Source organism: Colletotrichum gloeosporioides, assembly GCF_011800055.1.
Source record: "Colletotrichum gloeosporioides strain Lc1 chromosome Unknown consensus_30, whole genome shotgun sequence".
Classification (NCBI taxonomy): Eukaryota; Fungi; Ascomycota; class Sordariomycetes; order Glomerellales; family Glomerellaceae; genus Colletotrichum; species Colletotrichum gloeosporioides.
In genome coordinates, this window is record NW_025544675.1 from 624,650 (window position 1) to 650,974 (window position 26,325).

The 26,325-nt window shown below is 54.3% G+C and overlaps 8 protein-coding genes across 8 annotated transcripts; 4 read left to right on the forward strand and 4 right to left on the reverse strand.

Annotated features, from left to right (window-relative positions):
* Positions 1 to 533: 533 nt before the first annotated feature.
* Positions 534 to 2,829, reverse strand: GCG54_00008816 (uncharacterized protein; the record flags this gene model as incomplete). Its single annotated transcript, XM_045408775.1, has 2 exons — positions 534 to 1,676; positions 1,726 to 2,829. The coding sequence occupies 2 exons, from the start codon at positions 2,827 to 2,829 to the stop codon at positions 534 to 536; spliced, it is 2,247 nt and encodes a 748-aa protein (XP_045266518.1).
* Positions 2,830 to 4,512: 1,683 nt separating this feature from the next.
* Positions 4,513 to 5,059, forward strand: GCG54_00008817 (Protein MGR2; the record flags this gene model as incomplete). Its single annotated transcript, XM_045408776.1, has 4 exons — positions 4,513 to 4,570; positions 4,619 to 4,645; positions 4,700 to 4,729; positions 4,791 to 5,059. The coding sequence occupies 4 exons, from the start codon at positions 4,513 to 4,515 to the stop codon at positions 5,057 to 5,059; spliced, it is 384 nt and encodes a 127-aa protein (XP_045266519.1).
* A 1,105-nt stretch (positions 5,060 to 6,164) lies between these two features.
* GCG54_00008818 (Dehydrogenase mpl7) lies at positions 6,165 to 8,109 on the forward strand (the record flags this gene model as incomplete). The annotated part of the gene is made up of 4 exons (XM_045408777.1): positions 6,165 to 6,187; positions 6,243 to 6,429; positions 6,477 to 7,219; positions 7,278 to 8,109. 4 exons carry the CDS (start codon positions 6,165 to 6,167, stop codon positions 8,107 to 8,109), a joined length of 1,785 nt encoding a protein of 594 aa, XP_045266520.1.
* Positions 8,110 to 8,191: 82 nt separating this feature from the next.
* Positions 8,192 to 9,666, reverse strand: GCG54_00008819 (Cathepsin E-B; the record flags this gene model as incomplete). The annotated part of the gene is made up of 2 exons (XM_045408778.1): positions 8,192 to 9,371; positions 9,431 to 9,666. 2 exons carry the CDS (start codon positions 9,664 to 9,666, stop codon positions 8,192 to 8,194), a joined length of 1,416 nt encoding a protein of 471 aa, XP_045266521.1.
* Positions 9,667 to 11,347: 1,681 nt separating this feature from the next.
* Positions 11,348 to 12,640, reverse strand: GCG54_00008820 (uncharacterized protein; the record flags this gene model as incomplete). Its single annotated transcript, XM_045408779.1, has 3 exons — positions 11,348 to 11,684; positions 11,734 to 12,377; positions 12,437 to 12,640. 3 exons carry the CDS (start codon positions 12,638 to 12,640, stop codon positions 11,348 to 11,350), a joined length of 1,185 nt encoding a protein of 394 aa, XP_045266522.1.
* A 1,081-nt stretch (positions 12,641 to 13,721) lies between these two features.
* Positions 13,722 to 15,901, reverse strand: GCG54_00008821 (putative transcriptional regulatory protein; the record flags this gene model as incomplete). The annotated part of the gene is made up of 4 exons (XM_045408780.1): positions 13,722 to 14,240; positions 14,298 to 14,485; positions 14,540 to 14,835; positions 14,895 to 15,901. 4 exons carry the CDS (start codon positions 15,899 to 15,901, stop codon positions 13,722 to 13,724), a joined length of 2,010 nt encoding a protein of 669 aa, XP_045266523.1.
* Positions 15,902 to 16,351: 450 nt separating this feature from the next.
* On the forward strand, positions 16,352 to 20,983 carry GCG54_00008822 (Brefeldin A resistance protein; the record flags this gene model as incomplete). The annotated part of the gene is made up of 9 exons (XM_045408781.1): positions 16,352 to 16,558; positions 16,611 to 16,655; positions 16,721 to 17,185; positions 17,240 to 17,796; positions 17,855 to 18,360; positions 18,411 to 19,304; positions 19,365 to 20,339; positions 20,401 to 20,840; positions 20,891 to 20,983. The coding sequence occupies 9 exons, from the start codon at positions 16,352 to 16,354 to the stop codon at positions 20,981 to 20,983; spliced, it is 4,182 nt and encodes a 1,393-aa protein (XP_045266524.1).
* Positions 20,984 to 24,320: 3,337 nt separating this feature from the next.
* GCG54_00008823 (uncharacterized protein) lies at positions 24,321 to 26,035 on the forward strand (the record flags this gene model as incomplete). The annotated part of the gene is made up of 5 exons (XM_045408782.1): positions 24,321 to 24,516; positions 24,571 to 24,590; positions 24,652 to 24,688; positions 24,745 to 24,812; positions 24,869 to 26,035. The coding sequence occupies 5 exons, from the start codon at positions 24,321 to 24,323 to the stop codon at positions 26,033 to 26,035; spliced, it is 1,488 nt and encodes a 495-aa protein (XP_045266525.1).
* Positions 26,036 to 26,325: the final 290 nt, after the last annotated feature.

Below are 26,325 nucleotides of genomic sequence, written 5' to 3' on the forward strand. Positions count from 1 at the left end.
GCACCGTGTGCCTGATTCCCATCTCTGCAGCAAAAAAAGAGGTAATTTGTTCATCATCGAATTTTAATTCTTTTTTTGCCCAGTAGTCGAGAAAAAAGTGTGTTTGTCGTCATCCCATCATCCCTGATTTGCCCATCCCGTTTCCCAAAAGGGGTTGCACAGTTTAAAGAAAACACCTTGCTGCAGCACGCGCGCAAAGGGGGCTCAAAAACAAGAAAGGGGCAGAGCATGAAATAGAAAACGCCTGTTCCCAGCCCCTCCGTATTTGTGGTTTCCGCCCGGCCTGTCCCTAATTTCCCGTGGTTGAAGAAAAATAGAGACAAAGGAAAGGAAGGAAACCAGTCAGGTTTCGCAGTTCATACAAGTAAAAATAAGGTGGTAGTAGATACAAAGGGAATAAAACAACACGAGGGTCGGTGGGAACGAATGACCGCTGTCAATGCAAGAAAACGCCGTAGGTATGTAGAACGCCTGAGCAGAACGACGAATGTGGTCTAGAGAAGCGAAGAGGAAGGGGTGCCCAGCAGCCATCGTCAGTGACGGGGGGCCGGCTCGGGTTGCCAGCCGTTGATATACGCCATCAGGCCCATGCCTAAGATCACCACGCCTAACATGGAGGCGTAGGGGACCCCGGCCATCAACGCCTGGTCCTTGGCCAACTTCCCTGGCGGTATTGAGAGTGGCGTGATGGTATTGGCACGCGACAACGTTGGCTTGTCGCTGAGGTCCTCTGTCTGTGTAGCTGAAGGAGTCGATTCCTGGGACCCGTCGGTCTGGGCGATCGAGGTGGGTTTGCTGCCGGCTTCCGCTGTGCCGTTGGTTCGTCCGCGGGACCGGGAGCGTGCCTTTTCCTCTGCTGCAGCCTGCCGGGCCTCCTCGTCTCTTCGGATCTGGGCGATCATTTCCGCAAGGGTCTTGCGGTCGGCGTCGCGTTCCGTCTCGGCCTTTTCGCACCGCTGCCTCCAGGCGTCCATCTGCTGCTTCAGGTCGCTCATCTCTGACATCATGGTATCGATCTTGATCTGGAATCGAGCGGCAATATCCTCCGCGCTTTCTGGCGCCGGCTCCTTGGCGATGGAGTCGGCGTCTGTCATCTCGACGTCGGGGGATTCGGAGACTTCACGGGGAGGCTCAAATGCTTCCTGCAGGAGCGTTTCTGTGTCGGACTCCTTGGGCGCGCCGTTCGCCTCCTTGGCCAAGGCACTGTCCTCGAGGATCTTAGCCATGTCTTCAGCCAGCTCTCTTGCCTCCCGTTCCTTGCGGAGCATATCCTCCAAATCGCGGATGCGAGCCGTCTGCGAATCCAAATCCTTCTTTGCATTGTTCAGCGCCTCCGTCAACTGAATGATCTGGTGCAGGTTGTCGCGTCCGACTGGCGAGGTGGTGCTGTTTGCGGCCGAGTGCGTCTTTGGCCTTTCGGTGGTGCCTCGCTTCAATGAGGGTACGTCAGGCTTCTCGGGAAGGGGTTGTTGAGGGGGAGGCGCGGGAGGGTCGGAAAATCGCGTCTTGCCGTCGGAGCGGAATGGCATGCCATTGCCGTTGGGCAGCTGTTTCGCAGGCTCTGGGACCTCAGGTTTCTCGAGATCCTTCACATCCTCTTTGCTCAGCAGGGCGCTGATGAACTGGCCGGTTCGGGTGAGGTCTTGGGTTTGTAGTCGTGCGCTGCGCATCTCGTTCTGTTTCTAGTTAGCGTATTGCGCTAGATTGTGTCAGGCAAGTACTCACGTGTAACCGCTTGACGATGTGCTCAGTGGTAATGGGGGTCAGCAAGAATCCGCGCGCGGCTCCTCCATTCGCAGGCATGCCGTTCATTTGTTGGGCAGGCACCATACGCCCATTGCTAGCCATCGACGCGTTGCTACCTGCTCTGCCGCGATAGGGCATAGGTTGGGGCGCCGGCATCATCATGCCACCGTTAGCAGGGTCTAGATCTCCAAAGCTCATGTCCATAACATTGCTGGAAGGGCTCATGAAGCCCGCATGTTCGACCTTGGCGGCTACTTTGTGGTGGACGACAGTCTTCTGGTCCTCGCTGACAATATCAATGCCGAGTTCGAGATGGTCCCCGGTCTGCAACTCGTGCGGTTCGGATTCACGGTTCTCTTGTGAAAGGCGCGTACCATTGACGAATGTGCCGTTAGAAGACTTGACATCTCGGATGTAGATCTTGCCCATACGATCGGCCCAAATTTCGGCGTGCTGCCTGGATAAGACTTTGCTGTCAAAGTACCCATTCGTAGCAGTGGGAATCGTCTTCTGGTTAGTCTGACGGCCGATGCGAAGACTCTCGGGATAGAATGGAACCGAAATGGTCTTGCGCTCAAACGTGCCATTCAAAGACAGCAGGTAGAGCACGGGTTGGCCGTTTGGCATGGGATCGCCCAAAGGCCTCGCGCCGAGACCCTGCTGCGACATCATTTGCGGCTGGCCGGGTGCCGACTGCAAAGAGGTGGCTCCGTTCACGCCGTTCATAGGACCTCGCATGACGGGCCTGCCAAAGTCGCCCTGGCCTTCAGGTTTGCCGGCAGGCCAAGGGGCCTTGGGCTGGGGCCGCTTCCTGGAGGCGGTGCTCCAGGAGCTCATATCGGAGTTTGAAGACGCGGGAGTGCCATTTGGTTGAGAGTTGTTGGTAGCAACGGTGGTGGTCGAGGAGTTTGAGGAGGTCGAGGAGACAGAGGAGGATGAGTTGCTTCGCTGGAGCGTTTTTCGGGGCATGAACATGCCTCTGACGTCTTCTGGATTCATCGAATTCAGACTTTGCCCGCCATTAACGTTCCATGCCGGCCGATTGAGTTGCTGAAAGCTGGGAGGGCTCGCGACGGCAGTCATGAGGGGTGGGTGTGCGGTCGTGGTGGTTGACGTGGAAGGACAAAGGACGTCGGACTAAGGGGCAGGCGATGGCGATGGAAGGGTATCGATGGCAGTGGTGGCAGTGGCAGTGGTAGGTGGTGGTCTAGGGACGCCGGGGTCGGATTCCGTCACCATTCGCACAGCAGCCCTCTGGGTATCTCAAAAGGTCGGTGGTCGCTTGCAAGAAAATGGGGAGGTATGGGATGTCGTCTCGATGAAGCCACGGTCGGAGGTGTGAAGGGATGAGGCTGCGCTGGCAGGAAAAATAAGTCAGCGATGATGTCGCGGCAAGGATAGGGGTGGACAGCCAATTGGCGCGAGACAGCCGGTCGGGTACGGGGCCTCGGGGGCCTGCGGCCGTTTCCTGTGGGCAAGAAAAGCGCAAGGGGTGGCTGCTCGACGTACCTGCAATTGAAAGGGAGCGGGCTTGAGGGCTGTTTGGGCAGCTCGATCGACGATAAGAAGACGTGCTCGGTAGGGGAGGTGAAGTTGAATCTAGGATTTGGGAAAGAACAGAGTCTCGCCCCCGTCTCGCTAAGCGCTTAGCGGGTGGTGTGCAGTTACCGTTGACGTTGCCAGTGCACGCACGCAGACTTTGGTTCGCGGTCGCACCTCACTCAGCGAGCGCTGCACCGGGGACTGGGAGTGTGAGGGGACACTGAGGGGACGGGCGGAGGAGGGAGGACCAAACAGCAGTCGGAAACACGCGCCGGAGCCGACCTGGCCCATGAGAGTGAGAGAGGTGGAACGCCGGGCTGGGTGGACTGGGGGGCTCTGGGCGCTGGGCTGAAGCTGCGACCGCGACTGGAACTTTTCTGTTTTAATTCCCCTTCTGGATTCAGCACCGCACAGGCCCCGACGGCTGTCACCGTTCATGCACTCGCTCGTGGATCTGCAGCGAAGACGTCGAGAAGGAAGGAAAACGCACAAAAAGAGGAGAGAGAGGAGCGAGCGAGGGAGTACAAGAGGGATGCTGACTGACTGCTGGTCCGACGACTGGCTCGTGGACCGGGCAGATGGCTTTGGCTAGGCTGCTTGGTTGGTTTGCTTTACAGTGCACCTTAGCCGTCAGAGGATCCCGTCCGGTCCACCTGCCCACCCTTCTCTGCGCTTGCTGCTGCTGCTGCTGATTTGGCGCTGGACATCTCAGCACCCACCAACAGAAAACCTTGGCCCACGTGACACTCCCGTCTTCATCACAGTGAGGGCTGATGTCATTCGCGGGCAGACGGGGCGGTGCGGCACTGTGGCTCGCACTGCCTGTCCGTCACACCACCCGACCCGGTCGGCCACCTGGAGATTTTCTGGTTCCAGGTGGCCTGTGCCTGCTCGAGTGCGGGTGACCGTGCCATCGTTGTCGATAAGGCGTTGCAATAATAACCGGCCAATGGGACAGAGACAGCGGAACCCGCCCCACCATCTGTCTTTTTTGCCGAGGAACTGCCGTACCCCGGATTGGATTCGTCCAAAGCTCAGGTGGCGCCGGGAGGCTGCAGGAAACCGCTCCAGCAAATTGAGAGAGCTCGACTCCACCAAATATTCAGGCCATCCGCAGCACCACCAACATCACCCACGGTTCGAGGTTGAGCACCAGCACAGCTTGACCCTTTCGCGGCAATCCCTTCCCTTGAAAGTTCACTCGAGCTCGTCTCCTTCTTCACAATGCCTCCCGTTCCCCAGCAACACGCCGGCGCCATGGGCCCCTCCATCGCCGACAAGCGTACGATTTCCCCTCCATCCTGGTGGAGCTTGCGCTGACCTTTCGCAGTCAAGATGGGTGCTCTGATGGGTGGCAGTATGTCAACAATGCTTATGGAATGAACCCGGACGAGAGCTAATCCAGTCATAGCTGTCGGAGCTGTCATGGGCTTCGTCTTTGGTGCGCCACCGCCTCACCCCCCTCTGTCGCATTTTCTCGACTGACCACCCAAACCCCACAGGCTCGATCAACATCATGCGCTACGGCGCCGGCCCCAACGGCATTATGAGGACACTGGGACAGTACATGGCTGGTTCCGGAGCAACTTTCGGGTATGCGCAGCCTTACCGCCCATTGCGACAAGAGCTAACAGGGCCCAGCTTCTTCATGTCCATTGGTAGCGTTATCCGATCCGACTCCGCCATCGCCGAAGCCGCCTACCGTAACATGCAGCGAAGACCGGTCCTCGTCTACGGCCCCGGTTCCGACTTTTCGAAGCGCCAGCAATAAGCCGACTGCCACCGAAGGCAAACCACTGTATACCAAGATGTAGGAGAAGGCCCGAGGATGTGATGCTTCCACACCGGCATCAAGAAATATTTGTATAATAGGTGTATCAGGCATATCACGACTACATGAGAAAAGTTACATCTCTTCACAAATGTGTTTAGCTGCGTGGTGATGGCTTATGGGCTCATTGCGCCTGCGCAAGCAGGAGAAGCCGCTCTGAGGGACGCTTAAGGAGCCTTGGTCTGCGGGACCAACGAGGTCGCCAACACTATTGGCGGTGCTATCTCAGTTCCAAATGCGCAAGACACAGCTATGTCATAGCAGACTGGAGATGATTGATGCCGCTGCTTTGGCAATATTGGCCCTGCATCCCACGTCAGTTGCCTTGAGCTTGGTAATCCAGACATATCTCAACGTTCAAGTGAACACAATGGACAGGCGGCGCATCATACGCACCACTCAGCCTAAGCCAGGCTACCAAGACCTTGCTGATGCCTTCAATAATCCAAACGAGAGCCTTCTCCAGTATCCTTGCGACCGCTCCTGTCGTCCTCGTCCCTGTCCTCGCCTGTGATAACTATGCGCCCGAATAGCAATACTCCATACTAATCCCAGAGTTCATACCACTGCGTCTCAGACGTCGAACCGGCCTTCACATCCAAATTTTATGAACGCAGAATAAGTTCTCACAGTTCTGGGCTCCATTGTCACGACACTCCTGACTATTTCAGTGGTGGAATTCCGCGAGACATGCATGGCTTACTCATCGCCCGCATCTATTGGACCCCGGTGGTACAGTGAAGCTAGCTAGACTGCGCCGGTATCAATGCAATGTCTGGCTCAGCCGTGGTCAAGGTGCTTCTCAATGATAAATGGCTAATCGGTGATTGTACCTCCACGATGCAGAGCCTGCAGCCTCTCCATCTTTGTGGCTATAAGTAGGCTCATAGACTCGTCGTCTGCACGGGAAAAGCTGCACGGAGCTTCCTGCTTTCCTGCTATCATCCGGCATCTTGAACCAATCTGTTGCTCATAGGATCTTTCAACAATGCTCTGGCGGCGACACTCTTTGCTGGTCGTTCTGATGACATTCACAGTCACAGCCATGGCTGATGTGTTCGACTACATGTGTGGACAATACTCATCCCCAATCGCCGCGGAAAGACAACTGACCGATAACTAGTATCGTTGGCGGCGGTACCGCTGGACTCACCGTTGCGGCTCGTCTGACGGAGAACTCTACCACCACGGTTCTGGTCCTAGAAGCCGGGGCTGATCACACATCCGACCTGAACGTTCTTGCACCAGGTCTGTTCCCAGTCATGTACGGCAATCCTGAGTATGATTGGGACTACAAGACTGTTCCGCAGGTACTTCACCTATTTTCTTTGAAACTCCGGATGACTAACGACGACAGTCCGCCGCGAACAACAAAGTCGTCGCCCACATCCGCGGCAAACAGCTCGGGGGCTCCAGCGCGATGAACTTCATGTTCTGGACGCACCCCTCCAGACGAGACATCGACGGCTGGGGCGAGCTCGGAAACAAGGGCTGGTCGTGGGACGAGCTGGCCCCCTACTTGCGAAAGTCTGAGGCCTTCGTCGCACCGACTGAGCAGCAGACGGCTGATATGCTTCTCGGCTACGTCGACCCGAACTCCCACGGTACCGCTGGGCCCATCGTCAACGAGTTCCCACGGCTTCAGAGCCCTCTTCTGCGGGCCTGGCCCAGGACGCTTAAGAATCTCGGCCTGGCTGTGAGCGGTGACCCCAGAGATGGTAGGACTTTGGGCGGATATGTCAACCTGCTCAATATCAACAGCGCGACGCGGAGCTTCGCTGCCAATGCCTATCTCGGCCCCGCGCGACAGCGGCCAAATCTGAAGGTGGTCACTGGTGCCTTCATCACCAATATCGTGTTGAATAGAAGTGGCGGCAGGGTTGCGGCTACCGGCGTCAGGTGGACCAAGGACGGCTCGACTTACGAGGCAACGGCCGCGAGAGAAGTCGTCCTCGCTGCGGGATCCATCGCCTCACCCCAACTTCTCGAATGCTCTGGCATCGGCGAAGGGAGGCTGCTACGGCAGCATGGCATCGAGGTATTCGTTGATAACCCGAACGTCGGCGAGAACTTGCAGGACCATGTTTACGTCCCACTTGGGTGTGTTCTCTCTGGTCAACATTCATTTAACTTGCAAATTGGGGCTGACCATATTCAGATTCGCTACAAAGCCGGGCGTTCCGACCAACGAGGACTACGCCAACGCAATCTACTTCCAAGAACAGCTCGATCTCTACATCCAGAATGAAACGGGCCGTCTCTCCTCGGCAGGCGCTAGCTCGGCTCTTCTGTCGCTCAAGCAGATTGCCTCGACACTAGATTTCGATACCCTCTCACTTGGACTGAAGACCGGAAAGCCAGGCCTGGATGAGCAATATCGCCTCCTCATCCGCGACCTAAAGTCAGAAGCCATAGCGCAAGAACTCACCATAGAGGGCGGCATCTCCCCTCAGTTCTCCTCGGACACGACGAAGCTCTTCTCCGCCAACACTCCAGCGAACTACCTCTCTATTCTCGGCGTCCTGGAGCACCCCTTCTCCAGAGGCTCCGTCCACATCCAGTCCGCGGACCCCGCCATCCACCCTAACATCGACCCGTGTTACCTGTCCAACCCAGCCGATGTCAGCTTGTTGAAAGCCATCGCGCTCCACGTGCAGACCGTCGCCCGTACTAAGCCGCTCAGTGATCTGCTTCAGGGCGATGGCACGGTGTACCAGCCTGGATACCACGAGCTGACGGCGCTGAACGCGGAAGAGTGGGTGAGGAGCAGCGTGCAGAGCGAGTACCACCCCTGCGGCACATGCGCGATGATGCCGCTGGCCAAAGGCGGAGTTGTTGATGAGAAGTTCAGGGTCTATGGCGTGGAGAACCTGAGAGTTGTGGACGCGAGCGTGTTTCCCCTGATTCCGAGGGCCAACATCCAGGTTCTTGTTTACGCGGCAGCAGAGCGAGCAGCAGACTTTCTCAAGGAGACACAGCGTACGACTTAGACATTATCACCTATGATCTACATCCCGACTATCCCTACATATTACGTCCAGCAGTGAAACCAACCTGATTAGGTATGCCCTTCTACAAAGCCAAGACAACGGCAGCAACACCCGCTGCGGCCATCCACCCGACAGGTCCAACCAGATTACCCCCGCTCACGGCCGTTGGCGTCGCACTCGGGCTCGCCCCAGTCCCGTTCCCGCCCGTCGTCGCGTTCGCCTTCAACTCCGCAACGCCAAACTTCAGCGCCTCAGGCTGCGCGCCATCCCAGACGGTGTAGTACCCCTTCAGCAGCGGGCCGCCGAGCACCCAGATCGGCACGGAATCGCTAATCGGCGTCACCGGGTTCAAAAACAGCGTCTGGCAGGTGCCGTTCTGGCCGGGGTACTCGCCGAGGTTGAACTCACCGCGCGGCACCGTCACGTTGACCGCCTGGGCGCCGAAGCCGAGCGTGAAGGTCAGCTCGGGGTCCAGCTTCTCGACAACGTCGCACGGCGCGCCCCACGCGCCCAGCGGGTCGATCTGCGTGATCTCGGGCGAGATGGCGGCGTAGATGTCCTTGGCGGTCTGGTAGTCCGGCGCCTGCAGGAAGGCGGTGCCCGTGTCGACGAGGGAGACGCCGCCTGGGAACGCGGCGCCGTTGGCGGAGGAGTTGGTGACCGTCTTGCCGTTGACGAAGAAGGACGGCTGGTCGATGAACCAGCCCATGCCGGTGGCGCTGACGGTCATGTTGAAGTCGATGTACTTGATGTCGCCGGTGTAGCGCGCCGCGTTGACGCCGCCGAGGGTGATCTCGCCCAGCGGCGCGCTGGTGCCGTTCACGCCTGAGTTGAGGAAGATGGAGAAGCGCGGCTCGGGGACTTCGCCCTGCGCGGCGAGGGTCCAGAACCAGGTTGAGAAGGAGGCGTTGGTGACGACCTCGGAGAAGTGCGAGAAGCCGGGCGGGCCCATGCCGAAGATGCCGTCGATGGGCATCTCGTTGAAGGCGTCGGCGTAGGTGTCGCAGAGGAGGAAGGTCTGGTTGGGGACGGTGTGCCCCGCGAGGGCGACGGCGTCGGTGACGACGGTGCCGGAGGCGGGCTGCGGCTCGGCATAGGGGATGGACTTGCCGCCGGTGCCGAAGGAGGTGGTCACGTTGTAGCCCGGCAAGGGCGAGAAGGTGTCGGAGGAGGCGCGGGTGAAGACGGACTCCTGGGTGCAGGTTGTGCAGGAGGAGGAGGGGAGGACGAGGTCTGTGGAGCCGGTGTCGAAGGTCACGGTGCTGTTTTCGGTGTGTCAGTTGAGTGTGTGTGAAAGATGCGGACGTGGGTAGAGACTTACAAGTTCTGCGGCGGGGTGCCGACCTGGACGGTGCCGTACCACTGGAGGTCGTAGTTCTCGAACCAGTTCGTGAGGGAGACGGTACTGGTCGAGGAGCGCTTCATGACGTTCGTCTTGGGCTTCAGACCGGCAGGCACGCGGCGACGGTTTTGGAGTGTGATTGTGAGGGGATCCGCGGCGACGGAGCGGCTGAGAGCTGCGAGGGCGAGGGTGCCCGTGAGAGTGTCGAATCTCATGGTGCCTTTGAGGTATCGATGAGATTGGGAAGGTGTGAGCTCTGAGATGAAAGGCGGTGTCGATGATGGGAGAGATCGTCTTTCGTTGTTCGGACTAAGCTTCGACTTATATACAGCGCCATGGCTGAGAAGTATCTCGGCCTCGCGGCATCACCATTACTCAAATACACCCATTGTCCAATCCCATATCGTCGACAATGGTTTCGCGATGTGGGCGGGAGAAATCCTCCAGGCATCAGCCTGACGTGACAAGGGTTCTTCCAGCCTAGAGGCTAACAGACCACATGCAGTGCTGAGATTGGGGCTGAAGCCTGAAGCCTGGAGTTGTAAGTCGGCCGCATCACCAACAACACCGCGCCCTGGCATAGGGCTTCCCCGGATATCTGGGAACCTGGTCTCCACCGCGGCGGCCGATCCTGGCAGTTATGGTGGTATGGAACCTGGATAAAGGCTAGTCCCGTCAGTCGCACTATGAACGGCTCGATTGTGCTGCGCTAGCTCACCAAAGTCCCAACGCTAGTTCAACCTGCGCTGGCTACGGTCTACCATTCGTAAGCCGCGCTGCGGTTGGTGCCGTAGGCTGAAAGTGTTGGCTAGGTTCGATTCGTGTGTTTGTTGGGCGGAGCGGGATGCCTGGTAGAGGCGCGAAGGATGCACCTTTGCAGTGTGCATGCAGTACAGGGCTGAGCAAATTATGGTGTTTTGGCAACTGCACGTCTCGTATGCTCGCAAAGCGGTAGGGAACGGTGGGGACTCTAGCTATTTGGACCCCAAAAGCTTGGCTCTTGAGGCAAAAGAGAGACGGGAGCGAGGGGGAGAGGTGAGGTTGAGGTGTCGGGGCTCGATGGGTATTTCGAAGAATCTTGGGACAGGGGTGTGTTCCTCCCGTAGGGCGACCGCCTCCTTGGGTTAGCATTTCCCTGTCATAAGTGATGGATGAAATGAGATTTGATTGGATTTGGTTACGCATTTCCTGTGTGTGGTGGCTCTACGACATCAGCCGCGGTGTTTGAGGTGTAGCTGAGTTGGCTGACTTCAAACTACCTTAGGAGAGGTGCTCCTGGTGAATGCGTGCCTTGATTCCTTGACGCTCCATGTTCGCAACTTGTGAATCTGACAGACATAGATGACGAGCATTCCTCGTTCAGTCAAGCGCCAGCGGCTATTTCTCTCCAAAGGAAGCCTTACCGAAGGCGTGACTCACCAGGCATGAATCACAATCCCAGATTCGGATAAGAAGACGAGCAACTTTTCATGGAGCTTTGCTAGCAAGATAGTATCAATCAGCTCTTCGAATAGTTTCCGCTACAATTTCAATTATAGCCTATCTATACTTCGATAAGAACGACAATAGTAGAGAAAACCGTAGGGGCAGCGATGATAGAAGTGACGATGCACGAAGACGATGGGCGAAGACGATGGGCGAAGACGATGGATTAAGACAACGATAGAGAAGGCGACGATAGCAAGCATACAATGGAAGTAGTCGCTTTAAGATAGTACAGAGATTAAGGGGGGTCTCAGTAGGATACACGGATTGCACGGGTGTAGTGGATATTGCCCGGATAGCAAAGCTATTTTGATGATACTTTTCAGCCAGTATCGAATTTTCTCCTCTACTAAAGACCTACTGCAACACACGTACACTTAACCCAGTTTTGTCTAGACGCCCCTGAAGTGTTCAGGTGCTGAAGACACGGAGCTGCCACAAAGCCCACACCCCACCAACGACGATAATCATCAGCAACATGGCGTCGGTGACCTGATCGCGACGCGTCCATTCAGCCTCAGTCTGAACATCCGTCTTTTTCCAGTTTACCCCCTTTGCCGCATGGTACTCATCCGAGAAATCTGGCCTGACAGGGTCTGGCAACGCGTCCTTCATGTCGAGGTAGATCTTGATGGCAAACTTGATAAGCGTCTCCGCGACTGGACTCGGATGCCCGATTTGGTTGTGTTCTCGGATCGGTGCTGGTATCACGGTCAAGACCACCTGGCGGCCGAACCACTGTAGACGCCTACTGGCCATCAGCAAATCTTCAAGTAAACCAGCATCGAGTCACTCACCTCGGGAACCACATCACGCTAAATTGCCTTATGAACGCCTCCGAGGCATCATGCGCCTTCCGCCTTGTCTCCTCATCCGTAAACCTCTCCATAGGAATCCTCTGAAACCACAAATAAAATCCTTCCAACTCCTCCCAGGTCCTTGGGAAATTCACCCCAAAGCTCCGCGACCCGTCCAACGGCTCCGTCCGGAGCTGGGCACACACGCGCTCGCCCCACTCCGGCCACGCCCGCCGCACGTTCGGATGCGGCTCCGTCCGGCGCGCCCCGACCAGCTTGCGTAGGTACGTCTCAAAGTACGCAGCACCGATGATGGCCATCTCGCCCTCCCAGGGGTGGCTGTACGCGCCCGGCACGTTCTTCCAGACGCTCGCGTGGATGCGGTTGACGCTCTCGAGGCGCTTGCGGGAGACGTCGGAGCCGCTGCCGTACCACATCCAGTCGAGGAAGTAGTCCTGCGTCTCGAAGAAGCGCTGGTGGCCACGGCGGTAGGCCTTGGCTGTGTGGTGGACCGCGGCGGCGCCGGCGGGGGTCTGGACGAGGTGGATGAAGGTGGAGGCGTAGCCGGCGGAGAAGGCAAAGGAGTTGGCCATGAAGAAGATTGCTGTCTTGATGATTTGGTCATATTCCGTGTCAGGGTCAAGCTTAAGGGAAATCACACGGTTAGTGCGTCCACGAAGGATAGGATGCTTAGGGTGCCCACCTTGTCCAGGTACCTCCGAATCCATTTCCCCTTTCTTTCTGCTTCAGGAGGCCATTCTGGGACGGGCCTCTTGGGTCTAGGAGGTGGTCGGGGTTGTCGTGGGCTAAGCTCGAATTGTTCAATGCTGTCTGTTCCGGGGGGCAGTTTATCGGTAATGTCGAGCTTGTAGTATAGTTTGTCTCTCTCAACCAAGCTAGGCGTCATGTTGTATTATGCGGGATTATCTTAGTTTGATATGATGAGTCTTATAATCAACGCCAAATCTTTTCATGTCTCGAACAGTTCAACTGAATTCCACAGCAGTTGAGAGAGCAATACATGACAGTGTTATACTCTCGAGAGCTCTAAGTGTATGGAAACAGACTTCCCAAAGCGTAATCACTGTCGTCGGTATCAGCATCATTTTACAGCACGGATAGAGAAGGCCGTCCCAAGCACGCCCACCGGCAGTTGCTTCGGCAGTTGCATACTTAGATTCCCCAAGAATATCAGCGAACCTAGGCCTAAGTGTAGGACTTCGGATGGCACAATGGGACAATGAGTTGCTTTAAAAGGCAACTTGGTGGAGGAAGGGAAGGGTACACAAGGTTTCATTACCACGTCAGTGCCATTATCTGGTGCACTTATAAACGAATGCGATCGGAATCGGAACCATTTTGTACGGAATATCGGAACATTTTACATGTGCGTTTTATAAACTTTCATGTTTAATACCCGAGAGGACCTTTGACACTGACTAATGGATTCAACCTTCAGTCGTACTTCGTCTGAAGGGAAGGCATAGAAGAATGAGACGAGAAAGAGCAACGTCAATCAGGAAAACGGGTTTCGATAGCAGCAATGAAGAGAATGATAAAAGGGCATGTAACAGAGGCACCAATCGTATCAGAGACAGTGGCAAAGACGAGAAGCAGGACAGCGCTTGCGGTGATAGCTGCCTGGATCATAGGACTAACTTGAAAAGGACAATGCTCTTCGAGTCATCACTGAGCTTAGATATCATCTGATGTTTCGGATTCAATCAGCTACCGCGAAGTCAGAGCTCTTCTGTCTTACAAATTCTTTGTTCTTGAAGAAGATCCGACGAGATTGGACACCACTGATTGGTGGTGAGGCAGACACCTGCTGTTGCCGACGACGATAGACGCTGACGATAGACGACGAAAAATTAAGGGATTGGATGCAAAGGCAACGATGACGGCGACGGCGACGATCAAAGCGAAAATTTCTTCATTGCACCCCCAGACAATAGCTATGGCTGTCGAAGTTAACTCCGTGACCTAAGTCAGCCGTGCCCAGAAGGTGTACCGTTCATATCTATCGGAAAGAAGTTGAACAGATCCGTCGTAAGCACGTCAAAGTTGAGATCTGGAAACGGGTTCAAGCCTGGTGCTGTTCCAGGCAGAGACATTGCATAGTCTTGAGGCAGCGGCTCGGGCTGTTGGCGATACCCCCTGTTGCTGAAATAGATCAAGTCATCAGAGGTCGTCGCGCGATTTTCATCGAGCGACGGGAATTGTATGCTCGTCGGGAACCGGTCGCCGGCCCATGACGGCGACGAATCCGTGGAGCCCCCGTCGAGTGTGGTCCTCGACGCATTGATGGAGCTCTCCACGGCCCACACGATTCTCTTGATGGAACGCACTGCGTTTGTGACAGGATCGTCTCCTACGAGAGAATGCAAGCCAGAGATGGCCATCTGGATGTACTCGAGGTTGTGCGGGTGCTTAGCTGGATGGCGGAGGCTGTCGTATAGGAGAACTGCGCAGCATGACTCGATGAAGAAAGCGTGATACCTGCGCGACTGAGAAGTTGTTAGTTGCTACAAGCAAAGTGTTCGAACGAAGTGAAGATGTCTTACATTGCAATCTTCAGGACCGAGAAGCTTGCTGCTAGTAAAAGCCAGTGCGTCTTGTGCCGCGTCTGTTGCGTGCCTACAGGCTTGTCGAAGCCAGATGTCGCCTGTTTGCCCAGCCCCATTCCCAGACTGAAGGGCAGCTTCAGCTATTAAAAATGGACGGAATATGAGAAGGATCACATGGAAGTAGACTGATATTCAGTTAGAACGGAGGCAATGTCCAAGGACGCTATTCTTTAACGTACCGTTGTGCATCAGCAAGGATGTTTCGGCATTCCACACCTCCTGCTGCGCCGGGATTACGGAGCCGAGGCCCCACTTGTCGCCGTATTGCCGGACCTGAGCGTAGAGCTTTTCGGCCTTTCCATAGAGTTGCCGGAGCGAGTCAGTCCTGCGATTGTAGATAGACTCCACGGCCTCTTCGATGATGGTTGCAAATTGGCACAGAGCTACCATCGTCGGCTGTCCGTCAGGAAATGCGCAAGAGGCAAAGTCTGCCTTCCCAACCATGCTACGGCGCCCGACAACTAAACTCAGCCATCTGCACGTTGTAAGTATGTTGTCCAGTTGCAGAATATCAAAACATATTCGTCAACTTACATCTCTAGAAAGTAGAGTGACCAAACAGTGATTAGACGAGCTTGGATTTCATCCGGACAGGAGGCTGAGCTCGTGGTTCCCACGTGCAGGCCCATCGCAAGGGCTTTCCTGCTCGCAACTCCCATGTGGAGATAGGCTGAGTTAGGCCGTCCCATGTTGAGTTGGTAGTGAGCCAAAAGCATGGAATACTGAATCATAGGCAGTGTGACCGAGTCTTCGTAGATGACGGCCTCTTTCTTGGCATGAATGAAGAGTGATTCCGCGACGTCGGTCTGCGGTGTGCCTAACGCTCCAAGGGCAAGAGCTGCGAGCAACACCGCCTTTCGCTGGGGCTGAACATCTGACTCGTGGTCTGGCTCGTACAGACTGCTGAGTGTCTCTTCCAGCTGTGAATCCGTGAAGAAGGGCAGTGTCGATAGATGCGTTATCTTGAACTGCTGCATGAAGTCCCTTGCTTGCTCTATCGGGATGGGGCAGCTGACGGGCTGCGTAGGCTCCACATTCACCTTGAGCGGCATGCCGAAGAAGATGTTTCGCTGCATGAACATGTCCAACCCCGGGCCCCCCTCCTGCACGTCCCGACCATGATTCTGCCCATACTGCCCTGAAAGAAGTCCACGATGGATCTGCTGCAGAAATGCCGAGTTCGACGAAGGGCCATAGTAAAGCCGGGAGCTATCAGTCGACTTCGGAGCATGATGTGCAGCAGCAACGCTGTGATAGACCTCTGTCTGCGCCACCTGCTGCTGGTGGTCTTCCGCCAGACGCCGGGACACGGCTTCGTCACACGGGCCATGATCCGGGGTTGCTGCCGACACGCCGTCCCCGGCTCCGGCATCCTTCGCCGCCCTGCTGTGCCGCGCAGAGAGCCTGATGCGTGGCTTGAGGCGATATATGCAGTCTGAAGGCTTGTTCCCACATTGCTGACAGGGCTTGTCACCCGAGCATTTGATCTTGCGCCGACGGCACGGCTCGCACGCCTTAGGGATCTTCACTGTGGATCGCATCCCGAGTTCTCCGAAGACGTAAGCCCTGCGGCCTCAATCAACCGGAAGCAGATTCAAGAAGGAATTTAGGCTCGATTGAAAAGATCCGTAGAGATAAATCCTCAAATCCGATGGGAAATGGTCTGAATTCGGAGTGTGGTCGTCGAAGGTGGGAGATGGAATGTGAAAAGGAGTCGGCGCAGCGGCAGACTGTAATTCCGTAAATCCGAAACACCGTAATTCCGCCACCGAATGTACCAAAAAGACCCACCACCGGACCTGACAACATCACCAACTAGGGAGTATGGGAATCACCGCCAAATCCCGGGTGGAGGCTGATTGTCAAGTTGATTCATCAGCATATTATCTCTATAGTATATAGGTAAAATTTCAAACTCAAAGTGCGCCTTGTCCATCCCCAGCTCATCGTGATTTGCCTTCACCTATGTTCTTAATTCCGGTCGGTGCACGATGACTTCCCTTCCAGCATATGACAGCGACCAGACGGTCCAAGGCGAGCCCAGCTTGAGTGGGGCATCGAATCCGCCCACAGGACTGACGGTTACCTTTCAAGATGTTCGCATTCGGGTTCATGGTATGGGCGAAGACTTTGGCTCTACCTGCCTGTCTGTTCTTGCCGACTTGGTTCCGTTTGGCAAGAGTAAGAAGTCTCAGAAGGTAGGATGAAATTCCGCATGTTGACGAGATTAATAACTAACTAAAATGACAGAATATTCTTCACAACATCTCAGGTCAAGTTTGTCCAGGCGAAATGGTACGTTGAAAGACATGACGTCTGTCACCCTTCGTCTTTCCAACACTCTACTTACACAAGTTTAGCTCTTGGTTCTCGGACGACCTGGTTCTGGCTGCACCTCACTCCTCAAGATCATCTCCAACCAACGAGAAGAGTTCCACCACGTTAGCGGAGATGTTAGATATGGCGACCTTGGCCATAAGGGGGCCAAGCAGTTTCGGAATCAAATCGTCATGAATACCGAAGGCAAGTTTACTGGTGTGTGGGAGTTGAAGTTCAGCGAAGTTAACTGCTTCTTAGAGGATCTGCATTTCCCAACTCTTGAGGTCAAACAGACCCTCGATTTTGCCAACGCAACGAAGCTTCCCGCAACAAGACCAGATCATCTTTCCAACGGAGATGAATGGGTCTCTCACAAGACGAATGCGATTCTCGAGTCCCTAGCGATCGGCCACACAAAGGATACCATGGTTGGTGATGAGGTGATTCGGGGCGTTTCAGGAGGTGAGAGGAAGAGGGTTTCAATCGCTGAAGTCATGGCAACGCAGGTAAGTTTACCTCAGCTTGATTTCGCCTTTGACACTGCTAACGTGAGAGAATAGGCTGCTGTGCAATGTTGGGACAACTCGACGAGAGGCTTGGATGCCAGTAATGCGTTGGACTTTGTTCGTGTCCTACGAAAGATGGCAGACGAAGAGCAAAAGTCGATTGTTTCGACTCTGTATCAAGCTGGCAATGGCATCTACGATCTCTTCGACAAGGTTCTTGTTCTTGCCGAAGGCAGAGAAATCTACTATGGGCCCACATCCGAGGCTAAGCAATATTTTGAAGACATGGGCTTTGAATGCACTCCAGGAGCCAACATATCCGACTTCCTCACTTCGGTTTCAGTCCATACCGAGCGGCAGATCCGACCTGGGTTTGAAGAAAAGATACCAAACACTGCGGCTGAGTTTGAAACTGCCTATAAGGCCAGTTCTACCTACGCCCGTATGTCGACCGAGATGGACGCGAAATCGGAAAAGTCTCTTTCAGACGAGGTAGACAATCTGTTCGCTGTTCGACACCAGGAGAAGAACCGCTCGTTGCAGTTTCTTTCACGCGAAGGAAGCCCTTACCAAGTTTCCTTTGTCAGTCAAGTCCGCACTTGCATTAGAAGGTATGTCTGCAACCGCAGCTGGGTGTCGAGGTCATTGCTTGAGCTGACAAAAACATAGACAATTCCAGATCATGTGGGGTGACCGATGGTCCAATATTCTACAGATCTTTTCAGCTCTTGTCATGGCTTTGGTGACCGGAAGTCTTTTCTACGACCTTCCTGATGACAGCACGTCCATTTTCCTGAGACCCGGCGCTCTTTTCTTTCCCATCCAACTCTTTGCTATGAACAAAATGTCTGAAACTACGGCATCTTTCATGGGGCGACGCATCATCTCCCGACACAAGCGCCTGTCCTTCAACCGGCCTGGGGCATACGCTCTGGCGTGTGCAGCAACCGATGTGCCAATGACGGTTGTCCTCTTCTCCCTTTTCCAGGTAGTCTACTACTTCATCGTCAACTTTCAGAGAGAGGCGGGCCATTTCTTCACCAACTGGTTCGTGCTTATCTTGTGCACACTTTGCTTCGCGTCAATGTTCCGGATGATCGGAGCGTGGTGTAAGCATTTCGGACTTGCATCGCAAATTACGGGGTGGACGACGATGGTGTGCATGGTTTACGCTGGTAAGCTACGTTGATCAGAGAGACGAGAGTCAACTGCTAAATCGTCTCAGGATACCTTATCCCCGTGCCTAGCATGCCTGTTTGGTTCCGTTGGATCTCATGGCTCAACCCAGCGACATATACCTTCGAGGCCATCATGGCTACGGAAATGGGTGATCTCGCACTCGATTGCGTCGCCCCTCAGTACATCCCGTTCGGGCCTAGCTACATCGACGATAAGTTCCGCAGCTGCACCGTCCGTGGCTCCACATCTGGCTCTTCCCTCATCGACGGAGAGAGGTACATGAACGCTCAGTACTCAGTCTATCGCGCACACATCTGGCGCAATGCCGGCATTCTCATCGGACTTTGGATCTTCTTTGCATTCATGACGGCTGTTGGCTTCGAGGTCAATCTTCACACCGACGCTGGTTCGAAGATTCTGTTCGATCGAAGGAGTCGCCAAAAGCAGATGGCCCGGGCTGCCGACGAGGAGAAGGGGGGTGGCTCGTCTGCCTCCAAGGATATGTCGCCCATGTCCCTTAGCAGGACTGTCTTTACGTTCAAGGATATCAGCTACTTTGTTCGTCACGGAGATCAAGATCTGCAACTTCTTCGGGGTGTATCAGGCTTTGTCAAGCCAGGCCAGCTTGTTGCGTTGATGGGCAGCTCTGGTGCTGGCAAGACTACACTCATGGACGTCCTGGCACAGAGAAAGGACAGTGGCCGTATAGAAGGCAGCATCATGGTCAACGGCAAGCCACAAGGAATCAGCTTCCAACGCACGACTGGATATTGCGAGCAGAACGATGTTCACGAGCCAACCGCGACGGTCTGGGAGAGCCTTCTTTTCTCAGCGAGACTGCGTCAGAGTCATACAATCCCGGACGCGGAGAAGCAGGATTATGTTCGGAGCATTATGGACCTACTTGAGCTCACACCTTTGCAGCATGCTATTGTTGGCAGTAAGTTATATATCCATTAGTGACCATGGAACTTGAGCAGGCACTGACTCATTCCGCCAGCCCCTGGATCAGGTCTGTCTATCGAGCAACGAAAGCGCCTCACGCTCGCCACCGAACTCGTCGCCAAACCGTCTCTCCTGTTCCTCGATGAGCCTACCTCTGGTCTTGATGGCCAGTCAGCTTACGAAATCTGCCGCTTCATGCGTAAGCTTGCTGCTTCAGGTCAGACGATCATCTGCACCATCCACCAGCCCTCTGCAACCCTCTTCGATGCTTTCGACGTGCTTCTTCTTCTCGCACGTGGAGGAAGAACGACGTACTTCGGGCCGACGGGCAAAAACTCTGCTACGGTGATCGACTACTTTGGCCGCAATGGAGCGCCCTGTGCTCCGGACTCGAACCCTGCTGAGCATATTGTCGATGTTGTCCAGGGTCGCTTCGGAACGGAGATCGACTGGCCGCAGACATGGCTGGACTCTCCCGAGAGAGAATCTGCAATGTCCGAGCTGGATGCCCTGAATTCTGCAGAGAGCCAGAAGAAAGCCCAAGTCTCTCCTTCGGCTACTACTTCAGATGACCTTGACCAGCACACAGGCTTCGCGACTCCGATTTCTTATCAAGTCTACCTTGTTACCCGCCGTCAGCTGGTTGCTCTCTGGCGCAACCCCGACTATGTGTGGAACAAGATTGGACTTCACATTACTAACGGCCTCTTTGGCGGCTTTACATTCTACATGCTCGGCTCCGGGACGTTCGATTTGCAGCTCCGACTGATGGCGGTTTTCAATTTCGTCTTCGTCGCTCCAGGATGCATCAACCAGCTACAGCCGCTATTCATCCGCAACCGGGATGTCTTCGAGACGCGCGAGAAGAAGTCCAAAACCTACCACTGGTTCGCATTCGTAGCTGCGCAGCTGCTGTCAGAAACGCCCGTTCTGATAATCTGCGGAACCTTGGCGTTTGTGACCTGGTACTTCACTGTTGGATTCCCCACCGAGGCCAGTGTGTCGGGACAAGTCTACCTCCAGATGATCCGTGAGTTCGCCATCGGTATCCCACGTTCATGCCTATCCATGCTAACGCAAACTGTGTTCAGTCTACGAGTTCCTGTACACCTCTCTTGGCCAAGCCATCGCTGCCTACAGCCCGAACGCTTTCTTTGCGGCGCTTGCGAACCCCATCATCATTGGTGCGGGTTTAATCAACTTTTGCGGCGTTGTGGTCCCATATTCACAGATCACGGCATTCTGGAGATACTGGCTGTACTGGTTGGACCCCTTCACTTATCTCATCCAAGGTCTTCTTGAGCCCGTGTCATGGGGTGTCGATGTACAATGCAAGCCTGACGAGCTGAGTTACATCCCTCTCCCGAGCAACAGTACATGTGGAGAGTATATGGCAGACTTCCTGTCTTCAGAAGCGGGATATGTGGTCGATCCGGCCAATGGCACCTTGTGCGCGTACTGCCCGTACACGACCGGAGCTGATTACATGCGAACCATGAATATCAACGACTCAAGCTATGGCTGGCGCGGTGTAGGTCTCTTCAATTACAAGAATTTGACATTGTTGCTTACCTGCTTCAGGTTGGCATCACAGCCCTCTTCTGTGTTTCGTCCTACGCCCTGGTGTTTCTCATGATGAAGCTCAGGACTAAAACAACCAAGACAGCAAATTGAAATGCTGTCGTCTGCAGGTCACGGACTATTCTTGAAGAGCCATGTATCATTCATTCCTTGTACATGAGGGCGTACGGAAGGCGGACGAAGGGAAAGACTGATTCGTGTCCGAAATAATACCCTGAAAGTTTCATCGGACATGACAGGGCTGGTCGGACATGAGTAGTCATCATAGCATTTCTCGCCGCTAATTCCTCGTAAGAGAAGACTAGCAATATCAGGTGATATCGCTACTGTCGTGGTCCCTGTTATCGTCGTCTCTTTCGTCGTCGTCCCTGCCTTTATTGTTCATGTCGTCGTCTGTGATCACCGCCTGTCCGATCAGCAAAAGTCTTTGTGCTACAATCCAGCCAACATGGGTCCAGGAATGGACTGTTTGTACAACAGGCTAAATGTCTTGTGGAAAATCTTAAAAATAGCTCTCATCCTACATCGAACAGATGTTCCATCCATGTCAACGTGGCAGTATCTTCACCGCCGGTGTGAGCTTTACGCGCCAAGACAGCATACTGCTTGACTGCCGCCGCGCATGCAGTTTCAACAATGTTCATCGGCCGGCCGGGCAGAGCCGATGAAGATCGTCTAGTCAATGAACTCTCGGCGTCCGATGACAAGTGGCAGTGCTCGTCCCGTTTCCGAAAGGATCTGTCGATCTCGAAAACGCCTATAGGAGGCAAGAATCAGCCTCCTGAAAAGCCATCTTGGCGTCGCCTCAACTTCACACCCGCGAGGCTATATCGATGGCGGGAAGTCTTTCTGCCCTGCAGCGGCACCTTGCGGAATACGATACCGACGATCTCGAGACCGAACTACGGGGCGGGCAGGGTCTGGTCAGTTCACGCTACTTGAATAGGCGCAGACGCAGCAGACTGGGGCCATCCCATCTCGCAGCTTTACTCAACTTGGGCCATTTGGCCGAGGGGTCCCGAAGGATAGAGCTGACAGCTGAAACAAAATAAACACGGGTTCCTTCAGTACGACTTCAACTTTTCTCGCAATTCTCGCAATCACATGCATCAAACCCCTACCTACACGGGATGATGACTTATCAACGGACTTTGGCGGACTTTTCGCTTCCTTTGATGAGTGCTACATTATCTGTTTGATGAACGGAATCGTGAATCCGAGTTGGTTCATCCAAAATCGTCTTTGGCGGCTTCTTGTGGAGCAGACGTGTAGCAACAACGTGGATTCTGCCCACCGTGCCGTGGATGGGCTGGATCACTCCCATCATACTACTATCAAATGCTTGCAGCATAAGCTGCGGGCTGCAATGTAAACGACGGAAATAACACAATGACTGCAATTCCCCATCGTCTTGTAATACCCTCACCATACCATTGGATACCAACATGGTTCTCCTGAACTCACGGTCGGCGATCCGCGGGCGTCCGGCGCGTGTTCGTTTGGTCGATGGTGCTGTCGGTTTTAAGAAATTACATCTTTTAACGTTGGGGGCCGCAGGTAACAGAGGCGGCCCATCCCGGCTTCCGATGCGCCTGGGCGCGGGGTAGCAGTGGACAGAGGCGGCCGGCCGTTCCACGGCCGGGATGGCCATGGCTTCTATCTCCGGTTAACCACCAAGGTTTCGGCGATCACTCGTCGGCTGTTGCACTGATTGGTCTCTGCAGGTTTCAAGTCCCGACTTCTTAAGTTGTGTGCGGCATGATGGCAATGTCCGGAGGGTTCCCAGGCAAGCCTGGCTAGCGCTGGGCAGCAAGCGAAATGCACGTCAATTATTCTGCCGTAATTGCATTGGGAACTTCTGTGAGTAATCCCAACCTTAGAACTACGCTGGCTGTGTGGAAAAGAAGAAGACTGGTTTGGTGATGACTGGAGGCACACGGTGGACTTTTCGTGCATGATGATAGACAGCCCCGCAAAGCTCACAGTCGAGCCAAAGCCATGCAGTGACTATTGAGTAGGAAGTTGTTGTTGATCGGAATTATCGGATGGCTCGACCTGCCTTACTTAGGACTGAACTGTCAGCGTCACATTCGCTAAGACCAAGGTTGTTCACTGACAGAGACAATTTTGGGATGATGATACTTGGGCAATGTTTTATCGAAAAGGCTTGAAGTTTAACAATAATCATGCAATGGGCGTATTGGATACACATCTTCCAGACTTCCATCAAGCTTCCGGTTGAGAACTTCTGGTTCTTTCTAGATTGACAGATTTCTGGAATCAAAACCCGATCAGATTAATTGCTTCGAGCTCGAAGGTTTCTATGCTTAGATTCGCATAGATCCGACGACGATATCAAAGATCAGACAACCGCACAGCTTCGTGAGACGTCGATGCACGCGAATATATTTCGAAGCTGTCATCAGTGATGGCACGAATAATGTCCATGTATGTATGAGCTACATTCTTTGTATGAGCTTGCAATAGCCGACATGCATTCACCCGGCGTTTGCGGATGGGCGGCGGATTTGCCGCCATACGGCCGTAAATTACCACGACACTGGTCATATCACCGGGCGATGATGTCGTGATGTTTGACGGAGTGAGTCGGGACCTCGAGCTGGTCCGAGCCGGAACATTCGATCCGCACATATTCTAGAACGCTTCTGGATCAGGGCCGCTGGGCGTTCGGGGTTAGCGGCTACGCTATCGCCCGCCTCCTGCGTATTGGCTGCCTCTAATTAAGATTGGCTTGCATGTACCAATTGGCTTCGTGATTCCTTTCTGGGTGAGGAGTTGCCTCTTTTGAAGCGACAAGGATGTGTGGAAGGGTTCGTCGTGATCCGGAAGCAAAGTCAGAATTGCGCTCTGACATAAACCCAATCGGATTCGGATAACGGGCTGCGGACTCTGTCACCGACTGGTCTGTCGTGTGTGAACATGGCTTGATCCATGTGCCCATACTTGCATCTCCGGTGAATAAGGTCTGGTGAGAGAGGGGAATGGGGTAGGGGACCCCCATCAGTGAGGTCCCTTATCATTGCTTTGGTCTCTTGTCTTACTCGACGTCTGATATTCGGCGGCCAGGGACTCCGTGCGATGACGGCTTTGTTTGACTTCGCGTGCTGCTGATCACTCCACCCCGCTAGGAAATGCGTTGCGCCTCGACCCTGACAACATCCGACCCCTCGACGAACTCTAATCGGAACTAGAGCGGCCGGGCGAGTCAGGGCAGGTGCGGGACGCTCCTCATCGCATGTCGTCAAACTTCCTTTTATCAGCTGCTCGCAACCCCCTCTTTCTTATGTCTTTGGGTTGGAAGGGTCTTGCTACCTAGGAACACTTCACTGAATCACACGAATTCGCTGTTGAACCGTGAAGCGATGAGCCTCTTCGCGTGGTTCCCAGCTCGAGTCGAGCGACTGAAGCAATGAGCAACACCACAAGCCCGGTCGGGGCCTTCCCGCCTCCGCCGGGCGTCACGCCGAATTTCAGTGATCCCACAGATGCCGGTTGGACGTTGAATGTTGCTGGGATGAGTGTGATGGCTGCTGTCACGACGTGTTTTTTTGGGATAAGGACATACGTAAAGTTCTCCTACGGGAGCCAGTTTCTCCCTGAAGACTGTAAGCGGTCCTGACAGAAGCAAACTACTTTGGCAAAGCTGACTTGTAGCCAAGGGACATGTGCGATCGCATATGTGAGGTTCCTTCTCTGGCTCGAAAATCGGTCCGCCAAAGACTTAAAACTGACCAAAACAGGCCCTCATCATACTTTACACCTCGACGGTGTTTGTCAGTAAGTATGGAGTCTCCGCCGACCAGGATCGAGTTTCTGACAGGCGGGGCTTTTAGTGGCACACTATGGCGAAGGATATCACGCTTGGGACTTAACGAAAGAGTCCTATCAAGAAGTGATGAGGGTAGGTTTGCAGTTCCACGGAAAGTCTTAATGGGGAGGCTCACTATATGACCACAGTGGCTCTACGCAAGCTCCATCATTTATTGTCCCGCCGCCTATTTCACGAAGGTCACCCTCCTCCTCCTCGAAGCTCGAGTTTTCTCCATCCATGAAAAGGTCGCCCGCGGCATCAGGATATTCGTAATCATCCTCCTCGTATGTTACATTCCAATCCAAACGCTCAAGACGATCATCTGCATCCCAATCTCTGCCTTCTGGGACCCGCACACCCCGAACCCGAAATGTCTCAATCAGCGGAAAATATTCATTGCCGATCTTGCACTAGCGATCATAACCGACTTTTTTATTCTTTGCATCCCATTTCCCCTGCTCTGGGGTCTCAGGATGCCACTTCGGAAGAAGCTGAAAATTCTTGTCCTCCTCGGGGCTGGGGGTGTGGCCACGGCCGTGACGATATATCGATTGTATCTGGTCATCCTATTTCTTTCATCCACAGACGTAACATCCGACTTCGTCGTTCTGGATCTCGTAACGCGAGTAGACCCGAATTCGGTAGATCTGTTAACGCAACTGACGTTGCACAGGTGTCTGGAACTCGTCATCGGCATTGTATGCGCCTGTCTGCCGTCAACAAATATTCTTTACGAACGGATCCGCCGAGGTCAACCTGCAAAGACAGGTAACCTCCCGGATAATACTAGTGACTACCAGAAGAAAAGCGACAACTCATCTTACTGGTGGAGTATGATGACTGGGAAGCAAACCCGACCTGCGCGAACCGAAGTGGCCACTGTCGCCGAGGTGGTACGAAGCCCCAATCATGCCGCGACATTCGATACGGAGCTTGCGATCTTAAATGGACAACCTATGGGTATGCGTCCTCCCACTGGTGAAACGGATCAGAAATCGCCATCCCTCTCGATACTTGTACACAACGACGAGGAATGGACGTATGATCCACGGGCGAACTCCATGGACGGCCGACGCGAAGGATGGCTCGCGCCCGGTGGCGAGAGCTCCGTACAAGGGGCGTCACCGGCCAAGTCTATTAACTGGCAGGATCACGCACTGGAAGCTAGGAGGTCATGGGAGGCTGTATGGGAGCGAGCAATACCGGCCGAAGGGCTGCACCCTATACCGGAGGTTGGAACGGCGGGTCCGCCCCGATTAAAGCTCACAACTCACCCACCGCCCGACTGGGACGACTTGGATCATGGACCATAATGTGTCAGAGACGTCAAAAGTTGACTTTCGTTGAATTACAAAGATACCCAACAATGTTTGCGCGGAAGTGTCAAGGTTCGAGGCTGCTGAGATATCGCGGTCACATGAGCGCGGCGGAGGGCCAGATGGAAGACAAAGCATCAGAAACGTAGACGAGAAATTGTCATTAATTGATGTGGTTACGGGGAGCTAACGTGAGTGTCGACTGCTGAAGCTACAATTATTATGTGTCGGTGATAGAATGATACGACTTCAGCTACCCAAGTTACGACGTCATTGTGCATACTGGG